Source organism: Danio rerio, chromosome 15, assembly GCF_049306965.1.
Source record: "Danio rerio strain Tuebingen ecotype United States chromosome 15, GRCz12tu, whole genome shotgun sequence".
NCBI classification, from domain to species: Eukaryota; Metazoa; Chordata; class Actinopteri; order Cypriniformes; family Danionidae; genus Danio; species Danio rerio.
In genome coordinates this window covers 29970214-29986676 of record NC_133190.1, presented here as the reverse complement: position 1 = coordinate 29986676, position 16463 = coordinate 29970214, and the positions used below count along the sequence as shown (strand labels likewise).

The window sequence follows — 16463 nt, the reverse complement described above, 5'->3', positions numbered from 1 at the left end:
CTTTCTCATGCCAATCTGAAATTAGTGTTTAATAGGGATTATTTTACTGTATAAATGACATGTGGTTAAAAGAATGGGCTGAATGTCTTGATAATAATTAATATGACATAAATCCTAGTTTAATGAGTGTTTTTATAACTTATTTTAAATGTGACCAAGGTATTTTTATCAGGCTTCTTTTATATGATAACAATTTTAGCATGTGGATATTTCTTCAAATAATTAGTTACTTAGAATTAAATAATAAGCATTTTTTTTTTTTTGATCTGTACTGCTTTTTGCTTAAACAGACAAAGAGGTTTATTCAGAGGTTTGTTTAATGGAAGCACACAGGTTTTTAGAAATGTAATCCAGTGTTAAATGCATAGTTCACACACATGTTCTGACTTTTTTCTCACCCTCAGGTGGTTTCAAACATTTACAACTTTATCTTCTGTTATACACAAAAGAAGATATTTTGAAGAATGCTGAAAACCTGTAACCATTGACTTATAGTAGGAACACTTTCTTCAAAATATCTTCTAGTTACAAGTAATGTATGTAAATAATGACCAAATTAAATTATTTTGGTGAAATATCGCTTTAATATCTTTTTTTTTACCTTTTGTTATTTAAAATTAACAAAAATATATATTTTGTTAATTGGTGTAAAAAGTGAATGGATATATTAGGGGATTAGTCCATGATCAGTGCGGATCACAACCCACAGTTAGGAACGCACATGATCCACAGATTAATTAGGGGTTCAAGCACATAGTCCTGAAACCCTACTGTATTTGTTAGGATTGTTATAACTTCAAAGCGCTGAGAGGGATACAGGTTTTACATTTTTCCAGTTCGTTACAAACAATTAAATGACAAAGAAGTACCGGGAGAACAGTTTATAGTTTAGATATACACTGATGAGTTTGGTAAAGATTAAAATCACTGTTTAATGGAACTTGACGCTGGTGAATGTTGTAGCAATTACATTGTGTAACTAATAGGTGGCGACAAACAACCATTAAAATAATGTCACTGAATACAACTATAATGAAACATGAATGTGTGAATTGTTGAATCATTAATTGAAAATAAATATGATCTGTTGTACAAGATGGTAGATGTCTATATTTAGCATTATCAGCAACAGTAACAAAGATAATTTTCTATTTTGAATATTTTCCTTTTTTTAAATAGTTTTTTTCTTGATTTCTATTTTTATTAAAAATACAGGTTCTAAGTTCTGTTTATTAAAACTAATGGGTTTTGCAGTAATAATTTTTGTATAAATTAAAGGAAATGACATTGTCTTCTCCCTGTTTTGCTGATCTGAAAAATGGTCTGATCTGTGACTCAAAAAAAAAACCGTAAAATTATCCAAACTGTGAGATTTGTGTTTCGTTACACCACTAGGATATATAAATGACAAAATAAGCAAATACATAAAAAAGGTATCTAATAAGGAGCTAAATAATCCAAATATTGCTCTTTAAAAGACTTGAATGAGATCAGTTATGTTTGTGTTCATTATTTATTGTAGTTGGGTGCAGGAAAGCTGTGGTGGCTTAGAGGAACGTGAATATGAGTCTTCCTGTAAGGTGTGGACGGGTGTGGAGGTTCTTGGCATCTTCCGTGGCCTTGGTATTACAGCAGACACCTTTCCTTTGCTGCAGGTATTCTTCTTCCGTGCATCTTCCTCTCCTTTGACCAGAAGAGTATACTAACAGTTTGCCCCCTTTTTTTGTTATCTTATTTGTGTCTGCTTTGTGTAGAAAAACCTGGCAGCGGTGCTGGAGAAGGAGGAGCGAGTCGGGCTAGTGAACGGGAGAGAAGAGACTGTGCAGGTTCCCACCATCAGCTCCAACACTCAGTCAATGCTCAAAAGCCTCTTTATGGTGCTGGAATTTCTTTTCAGACAAAATTGCAGGTCATTATCACAAACTACCCATCATTCTTCTTACCTTACTATCTCTAAAAAGGTTTTTGGCAGTGATTTTTAAAGACTCCTTGAAATGGGAATAGGAGTTTTATAGCTTCTAGTCCACCTTTATGGCGTTATGCTAGTGGACTTCTTAAAGTTTAAAAAAGGTTTAAGTGTTCAGTTTAAAGGAGAACTACAAATTCAAAATAAGCTGCAAAAAGAAAATTATTAATTTAGTTATAATAATAGCAATATTTGATGTGTTGATTTTTGAGAAATTGAGCTTTAAGTATGAATTATCTGAGAAAAGACTTCTAATGTAACTGCATGTAAAGTGCATATATTTCAGGGTGTCCGTGGTGTATTAAAAATTGATAAATTAATTATGACAAAATTAGGGCCCTTAAAAGTTATAAAAAAAATCTTAATCATGTTTTTACGAGGTCTTAAATTCTGTTCAAGCGTTGTCTAAAGTGTTTGACCCCAAAAGAGCATAAATACATTTATTTTCCTCTTAATGTTAACAACGGTGAGCTCAATCCACGCGATTGGTTCAGGCCGGGGCGCGTCCGGCCAAACTCCATTGTCCGGGTTATGTCATGTTTTTGCGACAAATGCGGGAAGGTGATGTGACTCCACATGTAGCAAACCCATAGAGCAAAGCAGATGGCAAAATGGGAAAATGTAAGCCTGCGTACTCCTGGTTGGAAAAAGACGAGTTTAAACAGTGGCTGAAGCCAAAACAACCGCATAATTTATTCTTTCAAGCTTTCTTTCTTCTGAGCTTATCTGAGTTCTGTTGCATGGTTGTGTTCCATTTGTTTATTTAACTACAACTGTTTATCAACAGCTGTTTATTAAGTGAAAGGTTTAATACTGATTACAACTTGAAGTGGTGATGAGGTCTTAACATATTCTGAAATGGTCTTTAAAGTCTTAAAAAGGTTTTGAAATTACCATTAGGATTCCTGCATATACCCTGTGTTTGCACCTGAAATGACAAAAAAAAATACTTAGAAACAACCGCACTTTTTGCTGAGAGATGCGTAAAAATAATTTCCATATTCTAATTACCTTTTTGTCAAATTATTTGAAATCTGTTGAAGAAAGCCATGACATTGTCTTTCCATCAATTTGTGACATTTTTGACTTGTTACAATACTTGGTCTCAAAATATTCAATTGAAATTTATCTGAAAATATGTTTTGTAATGTATTTACAAATCGATGTTAAATGATTGAATCAGTAAGTGTTTAAAGGAATAGTTTGAAATAATCAATGAAAAAACAAATATATTGGTAATGTTGTTAAAAATAAAAATCTATCTTTATTATCTCATACTTGGAAAATGCAGGATGATAAAGGTTAGTAATCTAATGTCACAGTCCTCCATATTCGTTGTTGGCACTTTATTTCACTGTGCTGAAATGCTGAAATGAAGTGTCTTCTGCATGTTCTAGTAAGCCACCTAATGTCTCAGAATCCTGTAAATCAACGTTTAAGTGTTGGTTTTCTTTCATTTTCCCTGTACAGGTTTGCAGATGATTACCGTGTGGCCCTCCAGCAGAGCTACATGTGGACCACCCAGCAGGACCTGCCAGATGCGCAGGGCTTTTTTGCACGACCCCATCGTCGCCGACAAAGCAACCGCACCAAAACACTAGTGCACACACTAAGCTTTTGGTGCCTCAACCCTGCTGTGGTGAGAGCAACTGTTATAGCTCTTTTAAATTCAACATTTTTCTTTTTTTTTACATTATCAGTGTGAGAATGAACTGGAAGCTTGTTGTGATTGGTGACGCGTGTCATTACAGGCATTTTCAGATCTGAGCAGTACAGTGCGGAGTATCGTGCTCACTTCAGGAACCCTCTCTCCTATGGGCTCCTTTTCCTCAGAACTGGGCATCAAATTTTCCATCCAGCTGGAGGCCAATCATGTCATCAACAAGTCACAGGTCAAACACTTCTACACGTTGAACTACAGAATGATCTTATTTGTAGAACTTTAATATCAACTGTTTGTGAAGTTTTTAAATATTTTTAAGTCTCTTAAGAGTTTTTTTTTTTTTGTTAATAAAGTAGATTGAGTATATATTAATAAATGGATGAATTAATAAGTGCATTCATTTGTTAAAAATACAGTAAATATTGTGAATATTGTAACTCAAAAAAAAACTATAAAAACTGAAAGGTTGTGAAATATTATTGCAGTTTTTTCATTAATATGTTCTTATCGTATATGTAAAACCTAAAGGTAACACTTTAGAATAACTATCCGTTATAACTAGTTAATAGATCATTAATAAACTGTTAGTTAATGGGTTAGTAATGACTTGTTAAATAAAATGTAATAGTTTGTTAATTATTTATAACTGTGCCTTATAGATAGCCAACAGATAACTTACAAGCTGTTAGTTAACAAGTTGTAAATGACTTCTTAACTGTATTTTAATGATTATAGCTATACCTAATACATTAGTAACAGATCATCAACAAGCTCTTAGTAAATTACTTACTGAAGACTTGTTAAGTATCAGTTAATAGTGTATATATGTTACTGGGACGTTATTCTAAAGTTGTGATTATTCTTCATCTATTAACTGTTAGTAAATGAGGAATAGTTGCAACTTTAGAATAACATCCCAACAACATGCATAAGCTAATAACTAACACTTAACTAATATATTAACTCACAAATCACATATCAGTTGTTCCAATCTACTAACACCAGTTAAACTTTTGTTGAACTTGAACTTATTCCATCCATTTGCTGTTCAACAAAGTTTCACTGGTATTTGTAGATTGTTAACAAACTATGAACAACAGATTGGTAAAGTGTAAGTTAATAGATTGGTTAAGTGTTAGTTATTAGCTTATGTATGTTATTGGGATGTTATTCTAAAGTTGCAACTATTCCTCATTTACTAACAGTTAATAAATGAAGAATAGTTGCAACTATAATAACGTCCCAATAACATATATAAACTATTTACTTTTACTTAACAAGTCTTTAGTAAGTAATTTACTAACAGCTTGTTCATTATCTGTTTCTAATTTATTAGGTATCGTTATAAATCATTAAAATAAAGTTAACAAGTCATTTATAACTTGTTAACTAACAGCTTGTAAGTTATCTGTTGGCTATCTATGAGGCACAGTTATAAGTAATGAACAAACTATTAACTTTTATTTAACAAGCCATTTTTAACCCATTTACTAACAGTTTATTAATGATCTATTAACTAGTTATAACGGATAGTTATTCTAAAGTGTTACCAACCTAAATGTTTGTTAAGTGTTTTTTTAATGAAGAACATTATTTAAAAACACGTTGTTTTATTCTCTACATTGACTTTATTTGTCTTCACTGTATGATATATATATATATATATATATATATATATATATATATATATATTTTTTTTTTTATGTTAATGACTTCAACATTTGAACAGTAGAATCAATTGTTAAATTCTGTCTTCTATAATATTTGTGTCTATGTCACAGGTCTGGGTTGGTACTATTGGTGCAGGGCCTCAGGGTCGTAAACTTTGCGCCACATTTCAGCATGCAGAGACATTTGCTTTCCAGGATGAAGTAGGAGCCTTGCTGTTGAAAGTGTGCCATACAGTGAGTCGAGGGGTCCTATGCTTCCTGCCATCTTACAAGGTACACACAAGTCAAGTTGCACTTAATTTTCATTCCTTTACATGTGTGGATATACACTGCAGTGAAATGTTGTGTCTCGCGGGACCCCAGTGCTAAAAAAATAAACATCATCATAAATGTTAAATCAACACTGGAGCTATATTATACCTATATATATATTAGCACTGGAGCCATATTATACCTATATTAAAGCTATATCAAACCTAAACATAACTAACGCACCGGAGCAATAGTCTGTTATATATATAATATAGGTATACAGTGCATCTAGAAAGTATTCCTAGCACTTCACTTTTTCCACATTTTTTAATGTTACAGCCTAATTACCAAATTTATTAAATTTATTTATTTCCTCAAAATTCTACACACAATAACCCATAAAGACAAAAAGATTATTTTTTTAATTGTTGCAAATTTATTACAATTAAAAAAGCTGAAAAATCACATGTACATAAGTATTCACAGCTATTCGTTAAGCTCAGGTACGTTCTGTGTCCACTGATTATTCTTGAGATGTTTCAGCAGCTTAATTGGAGTTCACCTGTGATAAATTCAGTTGATTGGACATGATTTTAAAAGGTATACACCTGTCTACATAAGGTCCCAGGGTTGACCGTGCATATCAAAGCACAAACCAAGCATGAAGACAAAGAAATTTTCTGTAAACCCTCGAGACCGAATTGTCTCGAGACACAAGGCTGGGAAGGTTACAGAAACAATTTTGCTGCTCTGAAAGTTCCAATGAGCACTATGGCCTCCATCATCCATATGTGGAAGATGTTTGGAACCACTAGGACTCTTCCTAGAGCTGGCCGGCCATCTCGGGGGAGAAGGACCTTAGTCAGGGAGGTGATCAATAACCTGATTGTCACTCTGTCTTATCTCCAGCGGTTTTCTGTCGAGAGAGGAGAAAGGACAACTATCTGTGCAGCAATCCACCAATCAGGCCTGTATCTTAGAGTGGCCAGACGGATGCCACTCCCTGCCTAGAATTTGCCAAAAGGCATCTGAAGGACTCTTAGACCATAAGAATCAAAATTCTCTGGTCTGATGAGACTAAATTAAACTCTTTGAAGTGAATGCCAGGCGTTACGTTTGGAGAAACCAGGCACTGCTCATTACCAGGCAAATACCATCCCTACAGTGAAGCATGGTGGTTTTTCAGCTGCAGGAACTGGATAACTAGTCAGGATGGAGGGATAGATGAATGCAGCAATATCCAGAGACATCCTGAATGAAAACCTGCTTCATAGAGATCTTGACCTCTTCCAGCAGGACAGTGACCCAAAGCACACCGCCAAAATATCAATGAAGTGGCTTCACAACAACTCGGTGAATGTCCTTGAGTGGCCCAGCCAGAGCCCAGACCTAAATCCTATCGAACATCTCTGAAGAGATCTGAAAATGGCTGTAAATCGTCACTTCCCATCCAACCCGACAGAGCTTAAGAGGTACTGAAAATCAGTGAGCACATAACCTTGATGCCGTGAAACGATGATATTTATATCCAAGGTTTTATACCGTCAGAATCTTACTGGCCCATGCCTAGTGCCAAGCTTTTGGCATCATATTCAAAAAGACTTGAGGCTGTTATTGCTGTCAAAGGTGCATTAACAAAGTATTAAGCAAAGGCAGTGAATACTTATGTATATGTGATTTTTCTGTTTTTTTATTTTTAATAAATTTACAACAATTTCAAAAAATCTTTTATCACATTGTCATTATGGGGTATTGTGTGTAGAATTTTGAGGATATAAATTAATTTAATCCACTTTGGACTAAGCCTGTGTGTGTGTGTGTGTGTGTGTGTGTGTGTGTGTGTGTGTGTGTGTGTGTGTGTGTGTGTGTGTGTGTGTGTGTGTGTGTGTGTGTGTGTGTGTGTGTGTGTGTGTGTGTGTGTGTGTGTGTAGTGCTAATGGTTGGAATAATAATAAGGCTATAAAATGTGAACTGAGGCAATACAATAGATTATTTTTTCACTCAGATCAATATATTGCTACTCTACACTAGAAAGTATGCATATTTAGATGATAAAGAGTTCAAACAAACATAGGATTCTGAACAAAGGGTTTTGCTGAAAGTGAGTGTGTCAGTTTGATACTGCAGCTCTACAAAACTGCCACTGGGAGGCCTTAGAGACCACAGCTTTGTATTTCTGAAAACATGCTGATGTTTCCTTCAGAACCCCATCAAATTATAATATGTGTGCTGTGTAAGACTGTGGTTGCTGTCTCACATCCCGGATCTACAAAGCCATAACGCAAGAACTCGCTGTTTCAGAGTTCAATAACAGTGGTCAGACGATGACCATATGCGCTAATACATAGCTTTAATGTATTATGGATAATGAACAAAACCTTTGAGTGCTGCCTTACGGTTTTTCTGTATCCTTTTTCAGGTAACAGGCTCAATTATTGAAAGCCATTGAAAAATACTTTGTTCCTCATTGTCTGTTACGTTTAGCGTATGAATAATTCAACCCTATTCAAGTTGCCTGTCATCCCTTAGAGAGGATGATTAACTTTTTCTGTTGTCTCAGATGTACATGTTCATCTTGTGTGTTCTTCATCTACGCTTCCTATATATTTAATATTTCAGCGTATTTAGCCTGCAATGAATGTAGTGTGCAACCCCAACTTTAACCCTAGAATCAGTTTCTCCATATATTGACCACATAGATTCCCTGTTGTATATCATGTTCATGTATGAACGTTCCATGTGGATTAATATTTAATCTGAAAATTGAGCAGTTTAGGGACTCACTGGAGACTCTGCATGTTCTGGAGCCTGAGTGTCCCGTCCAGACACCCCTCAACACTTTTCTTTGATCTGTATATCTCATGTGTGTGCGTGTGTGCATGTGTGCGTGCGTGCGTGCGTGCGTGCGTGCGTGTGTGTGTGTATGTGGCTATTTGTCCCTGCAGTATGACACCAATTGTGTCACACTGCTTTTAAGTTCCCAATACTATCAGTGTGTAGGTTACATGGACACCAGTATTCTAATCATTTACTTTATTCTGAATAACACAATAATGTGTTTAAGAGGAATTGCTTTTGGAATATTGCTTTTCATGTTCCTCATTTACAGTTGAAGTCAGAATTATTAGCTCCTCTGTTTATTTTTTTCTCCAATTTCTGTTTAACAGAAAGACGATTTTTTTCAACACATTTTTAAACATAATAGTTTTAATAAGTCATTTATAATGCATATGCAGCTTAGTGATGTTTAAAGGCTTAACTAGGTTAGTTAGGTTAACTAGGCAAGTTAGGGTAATAAGGCAATTTATTGTATAATGATGATTTGTTCTGTAGATTATTGAAAAAAATAGCTTAAAGATGCTAATAATTTTGACCTTAAAATGGTCTTTAAACGATTAAAAACTGCTTTTATTTTAGCTGAAATAAAACAAATAAGACTTTCTCCAGAATAAAAAATATTACCCAATACACTGTGAAAATTGCCTTGCTCTGTAAAACATTATTTAGGAAATATTTAAAAAAGAAAGAAAAAAGCAAAGGGAGGGACTAATAATTCTGACTTCAACTGTATATGTCATAATACATTAATCAAAAAAATCTGTTCTATTTATAATTATTTGGTGAAAGCTTTAAGTTCAATTAATTATTTTCTGTTGTATACAGTGCATGCAAACACATGACACTATACAAAGTCTTGAGTAACAGGCCTCCTCTGCTCTTTCTTTTGGCTACAAATCATTCATGACCCTGCACCAAACAGGTACTGGATGAGAGTTTGAAGTAAAGACTGCTTGGAGAAAATAGTTTTAATGAAATTTGGTGACACCAAATAGAAAGAAAACATAAGGAGCCTTTGTAAAAATGCATTTTTATCTTTTTTTACTTTTAAACTGTTGACTACTGTCATGCAAAAAACAAATGGCAATCTGCATATAAGAAATAAACTCAATGAAATAAGCCCCAATGTTGGAAATAAAAACCTTTATAAACTTTTCAACCCGTGCATTCAGTGGGATTACTGTCGAATCGGTCACTCTAGGATGACACTAGTTTTTAAAACTAGGAGAAGATCCTCCCATGTGTTCCCTTTTGTAAAAACATCTTATTTATGAATTATGTTTGCTTTAGTTATGCGAGTTTTTTATCCAGTTTATTCTTAGGAAGAGATTTTTTACACTGTTAAACTAAATACAGCAACAATAACATTTAAATAACCGCTTGTCTAAGTGCAGTATACATTTTCTCACCTTGGAAATAGCAATAGAAGCTGGCATGGCATTTAAACAAACAAACATGCGTGGATCCTGTTGTAAAATTCAGAGTATATACTCCACTTTGAGAATGTGACTACAAAACTTTGGTTTTAAATTATCATTAAATCTATGACTTTTTGTTCAAAATAAATAAACAAATAAATCAAATCAAATTAAAACTCATACTTCAAAAATATATAGTATTGCAAACAGCCATTAACTGAAATTTCATCATACCTTTCTAATTTTTTGTCACCTCTATTCATTAACATATTTCTTTAATAATAATAATAATTATATATATATATATATATATATATATATATATATATATATATATATATATATATATATATATATATATATATATATATATATATATATATATATATATATATTTGTAGAACTTTAAATGGATTAATATCCTGACTGAATATGACTTTTGCTCGATTAAGATCATCAAAAATATCTGTTTACATGTTAGGTTGTCAGATTTTCCTCTTAGCATGTGGTTTTGGTCTTTCAACGTGTCTCAGTTGGACCCCTGTTAACAATATTGGCCCATGCTTTTTGGCATGACCTCATGACAAGACAGGCTAAACAGCTGTAAGGGCCTGCTTATTAAATGTGGGCTAGGAAAGGTGAAAAGATCTTGTGGAATTGCAGGATGCTTTTAAAGCAGATTAAGATAAGGGCCATTAGAACTGACGTCGCCAAGCTGTCTGTGTGAAGATGCATCTTAGCTGGCGCCTGGCATTTGAGGTGGGTGGAGAGGAGGGGCTGGTGGAGAAGTCTGAACAACTTGCATCCTCTCAAAGTCAAAGTGCTCTGCAGGGGGTCTGAATGCAGCCTATGAGCCCCCAAGGCCTGCTCATACTGTCTGCGGGATCTTGAGCATAGCCATAAATGCTGTCTCAACAGCATCAGTTAAGATACTGTATCACATGTGATCTACTATACATCATATATATATATATATATATATATATATATATATATATATATATATATATATATATATATATATATATATATTTAAAGAAAGTTTTAAATGTATATTTGTAACATTTATTTCAATATTAAAAATCTTTCTTTGTATTTAGTTATTTTAGTTTTGTTTAAATGATTGCACTATTTGATATTTTATATATTTTATTACATAATTAATAAAGTGCAATAATACATTAAAACAAACAAACAAAACCATTTTAACAATTGAATATTTTCATTTTTATACGTAAATTTAGTCATTCACATCGAACCAAATCTTCAGGGGCTCATGAGAAATTCTGCGGACTGAATGTTCATCCCTGTAAATGTAAAACGAAACAAATACAAAACAAAAGCCATGTTAGCAGCCAGCCATGCTGATTCTCATTTCATTTCATTTTCATTCAGCTTAGTCGCTTTATTTATCAGAGGTCGCCACAGCGGAATGAACTACCAACTTATCAAGCATATTTTTTACACAGCGGATGCCCCAGTACTAGGTAACACCTGTACACTCTCACACTCATACACTACAGCTAGTGTAGTTTATTCAATTCACCTGTACCGCATGTCTTTGGACTGTGGGGGGATACCAGAACACCTGGAGGAAACCCACATAAACACGGGGACCAGGGCTCGAACCAGCTACCTTCTTGCTATGAGGTGACAGTTTTAACCACTGAGCTACTGTGCCACCCCCATGCTGATTCTCATTTATGACAATAATAACAAGGACTAAATATGAACGATTTAATCACACAATTATTGCCTGACAAATTTACCCTCAAAATAACATTTAAAATTATGCTTGTTGAAGATTAAACAGATATTATAAAAAAATGTATTACTATTTTTATTGAACATAATCCTATCAATTAGGCCATGTGTTTTGAATCTTTTTTGCTTTTTTTGTGGCCCACCTTCTACAGCCAGTTTTTCAATGTCCCCCTCTGCCTGACATTTCCTATTATACTGTACTCCTCAGCAAAAAGAAAAGTTTATTTTTAAAACTTGTATATTAGCTAAACATTTGTTTTGCCTTCAGCTATCACTCTTCTGCATGTTATTAAAAAAAGCTAAATTTAAACAATCAACAGGGACAAATGAGAGATTTTTTTCTTGCCTTTTCCTTGACTGACTAAATGTATATACTTTTTGTTAAAAAAAAAAAAAAACTGAAATGTAAAATGCAATAAATACATTCTAAATCAACTTGAAATAATCTTATCGCTGACAGGAAGAGTTCTTTCTCTGGATTGCATCTAATGCTCATATATGCATAAATGCCACTGAGGCATGTAAGATCCTCTTGTATCGTTAAGTGTCCATTATGAAACACTTACAGGACGTTAATTTGGACAACTGTTCAAATATAATGAATTGTTCACGCAAAAATGTAGTAAGCACTCAGTTGGTGAATAAACAACACGATTTACAGGAATTGTGTGAGCTGATTATTATTTATTACTCTAATCATCTGTGACTTTTTGCTTTATGCAACTGAGAGATGTAGGCCTAGCTGGCGTGCACTGGTTGGATGGTTTGTGGCACTTTTAAAGGGTTAGTTTACGCAAAAAGGAAAATTGTGTTATTAATTACTCATCCCATGTTATTCCAAACCCCTGAGCACAAAAATGTTCGGTAAAATCTGACGGCTGACGGCCACTGACGGCAACAGTCCCAACTCTAGAAAAACATGATCAAAACAGACTATATTCTTTCAGTGATTCAAATGGAATAATTTCAAGCTACAAGAATACTTTTGTGCTTGCATAAAGCAAAAGTAATGACTTATTGTACAGTTTCTTTTCCTCTGTGTCAGTATATTGGGCATGTTCATGAGCACTGTGCAGTGACATACCTCTCCAGATGCCCATGCGTGTAACTTCTTCTGTTTAAAACAAAGCATAGGAGCATTTAAACTAATACGTCAAAGGTGCACCCAAGCATGGCACATAAACAAATTATTCAGGTTATATGTGCGTAATTAGTTGAGGATTTTTCATAGCTTCCTAATATTCTGATTGAACAAGTGAAGGCATATAGTCTATTTTGAGGATGCCTGGACTGTTGCTATCTACGGAGAATGAGAGACTCTCAGATTTCACCTAAAATGTCCTCATTTGTGTTCCGATGAAGGTCTCAGTGGTTTGGAAGGACGTAAGGGTTAGAAATCAATAGCATAACTTTTTCAGTTTTGGGTACGCTAAAATAGGCCCAATCCCATTTTTTTTTTTTACCCCTATCCCTTCCTCTTGGCTTTTGAAACAGTGTTCAACGCCTGCACATGTCATCCCGATCACTTCATATGAGATTGATGATTGTGACGGCTGTAGTTATTCCACTAGCGTTATTTTTTGGTATGTAACTTTAGGAAATCACGTTCTCATATTCATGTATGTAAACACAAGAAAACAACTGTAACGTTAGACAAGACACTGTAAAAAGCTCATTCCCAGCCACTAGACTTTTTTGACAGGCTATCAGTGTCATTGAGTTGCAAATGTGAAAGTATGGGACTACTATACAGGAGTTATTATTCTGCATTATAGATCGCGAAATTTAATTGTTTTTTCATAATTATTGTTATTGTATAAATTTAGTTATTAAAAACTATAAATGTAAAACACGAACACAGTTATGAATGTTTTAAAACATATACTTGTTTGTGAAATAATACAAAATACTAATTTGTGCATCTCCTGGCTTGCGTATGCATCCATGCTGCTGTTGTAGACGGTGTATTCTGTGAAATTTTCTTAACCCTTGATTTTGTTTGTCACTCTGGAAAATCTCTGTTTCAAGGGCTTTCTAGCTCTTTTCCTTAGCCCTATGCCTTCAAGCTTAGGAGAACTGTGACAACCCTACCCTTTTACGTGAATGCGCAAACCGAGCGGTAGAGGTAAAGAGAAGGGCTAAGGGGTAGAATTGGAATTGGGCCAAAGTCTGTATACAGTTATATTGTTGTACAAATCAAGCCTGAAGAAATCAATCATTGAGCATAAAAGGCCATGCTTTGATCATTTTAATTAAACACATTCATTAAAAAAAGAAATCAAACAATTATAGGATAATATTTAAATAATTAAAAGGCACAGCCCACCTTGAGGATTACTGAGGCCCACTATTGGACTTTATACAATTCTCTTTCTTTAAACTGTCCATTAGTGAGGCAACCCCTTATTCCAGTTATAGCTCTAGATAACAGCAGATCCATACTTCAACAGATCTTGTTTGTTATCTTTGATGTTCAGTTCTCACTGTTGGCCTCACACTAATGGCCTGCTCCACGTCAGCACCGAGGAGTGTGGCTGCTTGCAGGCAGGTGGCAGAGGCGCCACTCCGCTCCGTCCTTGGCGTGATCGTCACTGTGATATTTGACGACTGAATTATTTACAACAGCTACACGTTTTCTCCTGCCACCACCAGGGCCCTATGTTTCATTTATGCCACCTTACAACCATGTTTGTCCATTATTCAAAGGCCTTTTGTGAAGAAAAAAGCAGCAATGTGTTGCCACATGACAGAATGGCGTCAATGTTGAAGGAAACTAGATAAAGAGTAGTGTAGGTGGCAAAGGAAATGAGAGCGAAAGAGAGATGCACAGTACCACCTCACCACTGTGTCCCCTCTGAGAACTGCATCCGGTTGACTTAACCTAGCATGGTGACACAAGCTGAGTGATGCATATATTTAGTCGAATAACCACAATGAATTATTCACCTTTTATTGTGCCTGTGCACTGTCGCTAGATAGTCTTCACTCCACTTTGTTTTATCAATAGCTCTGGAAGTGTTAACCTATTTTTTGTGCAGATGTCTCTAAATGTGAGACAAACAGCTTTTCTATTTATTTACAAAAAACCAAGGCAGCTACATGTACACAAAAACACATTAACAGTCTGATCACAGTAAGTCAATAAAAATTTAAATGGAGAATGTAAAAAGTGTTTTTGCATTGTTCTGTTAGGCTTAGACTCACTTAAAATGTTATCAGAATGTTGACACCAAAAATGTGATTTAGTCAGTCAAGTCAGTCATTCAATTAGGTACTTTATTCACATTCACATGTACGTATGCACAGAATGAAATTTCGTAGCATTAGCTCCACAGTTTCAATACAAATAACCCTAAACAGTAAATAGTATAATATAACATTTAACAATTTTAATCAAATACATAGCAGCTGACTGACAGTATCACAGTAGCACAAAAACATAAATAAATACATTGTGACCCTTTAAGAGTTTTAACAGTCTGATGGCCAGTGGCAGAAAGCTTCTACAGAACTTGGTGGTTCTGCGTTTAATGCTGCGGAACCTCTTCCCAGAAGCTAATGGGAGGAACAGTCCCTGATGGGGGTGAGTAGCATTTAGATGTAAATTCAAAGTAAATGTTCACCGATATAATTGGCTAAGGGTGTAATTAAATAAATGGACCCTTTCCACATTTAACGGTTATTATATTCTTAAATTCTTGAAATTTTTATATTAAAATTTTTTTAATGTAAAAACATTTATATGAATTTGTATATGTAGTATATCATATTTGCATCAAATTACAAATTACCACTTATGTGAGATGTTTTTTTAACACAGTGTCTATGGGACAGGACCGTAAATTTGATGTTGCTCTCTGTGTTCTGGCTGCCGATATCACTCTCACACATTTTTTTTTTCCTTTTCTACATTTTATTTATTTTATCACTAACAATATATTTTAATAAAAGTTTTAAGAAACGTTTATTTATTAACTCCATTTACTTATTAATATGGTTTAATCTATGATTAAGAGTGAATATGATTTAGACATTTCAATCTGGTTTTAGGACACGGCATAGCACTAAGACAGCTCTCCTTAAAGTGTCTAATGATATTTTTCTGACTGTTGATTCTGGAAAATGCGCACTTCTAGTTTTACTAGACCTGACTGCGGCATTTGACACAATACATCACAATATTTGGATTGAGTGTTTAAGATTGTGTGCTGGGATTCAAAAAAATGTTTTGAATAGTTCTTCAATTTTTCTTCCTCATCTTTCTTCCTGTGGTGTCCCCCAAGGCTCAATTTTGGGCCCAGCTCTTTTTTACATGCTTCCCTTGGCTGCTATCTGTTAGAACCATAAAATTAGCTACCATCTCTTTGCTGATGAGACTCAGCTTTATATGCCCATAAAAATGGGATAAATCTTTGTTTTACAGTCCTTTTTTACCTGTTTTAAAGAGATTAAGGAATAGTTGGCTGGTAATTTTTACACTTGAATAAATAAAAAACAGAAGTACTAACATTTGGCCCTCTGAGTGTCTGTGAATCTACAATTAATCAATTAGGTTCACTTAAGCCTAAGGTCCACAGTCACGCAAAAAGTCTTGGAGTTATCTTTGACACTGAGTTAAAGTTTGATAAGCAAATAAATACAATGTCAACAGTGGTTTCCATCAATTAAGAAACATTGCCAAATTGAAACCTTTCCTGTCTTTCAAGGAGTCGGAAACCATCATCAATGTTTTTATTATGTCCAGATTGGAATACTGCAACTCAAGTTTTGCAGGCTTCAATTGTATGCCTGCAGCTGGTTCAAAATGCAGCTGCTAGGCTTTTAACTGGGATAAAAAAAGAAAGAAAAAAAAAATTCTAGTATCTCGCCAGTTTTGTCATCTCTTCACTGGT

At 34.4% G+C, this 16463-nt stretch overlaps 1 protein-coding gene across 19 annotated transcripts in view; it reads left to right on the top strand.

Annotated features, from left to right (window-relative positions):
• brip1 (BRCA1 interacting helicase 1) overlaps window positions 1-16463 on the top strand; it is a 112916-nt gene that overhangs the window by 28699 nt on the left and 67754 nt on the right. For all 19 annotated transcript variants that reach the window (XM_073923339.1, XM_073923335.1, XM_073923336.1 and 16 more), the window contains exons 10-14: window positions 1523-1655; window positions 1755-1909; window positions 3437-3605; window positions 3718-3858; window positions 5411-5572. In XM_073923339.1, the coding sequence (XP_073779440.1) occupies window positions 1523-1655; window positions 1755-1909; window positions 3437-3605; window positions 3718-3858; window positions 5411-5572 (760 nt within the window). The remainder of the gene's footprint in view (window positions 1-1522; window positions 1656-1754; window positions 1910-3436; window positions 3606-3717; window positions 3859-5410; window positions 5573-16463) is intronic.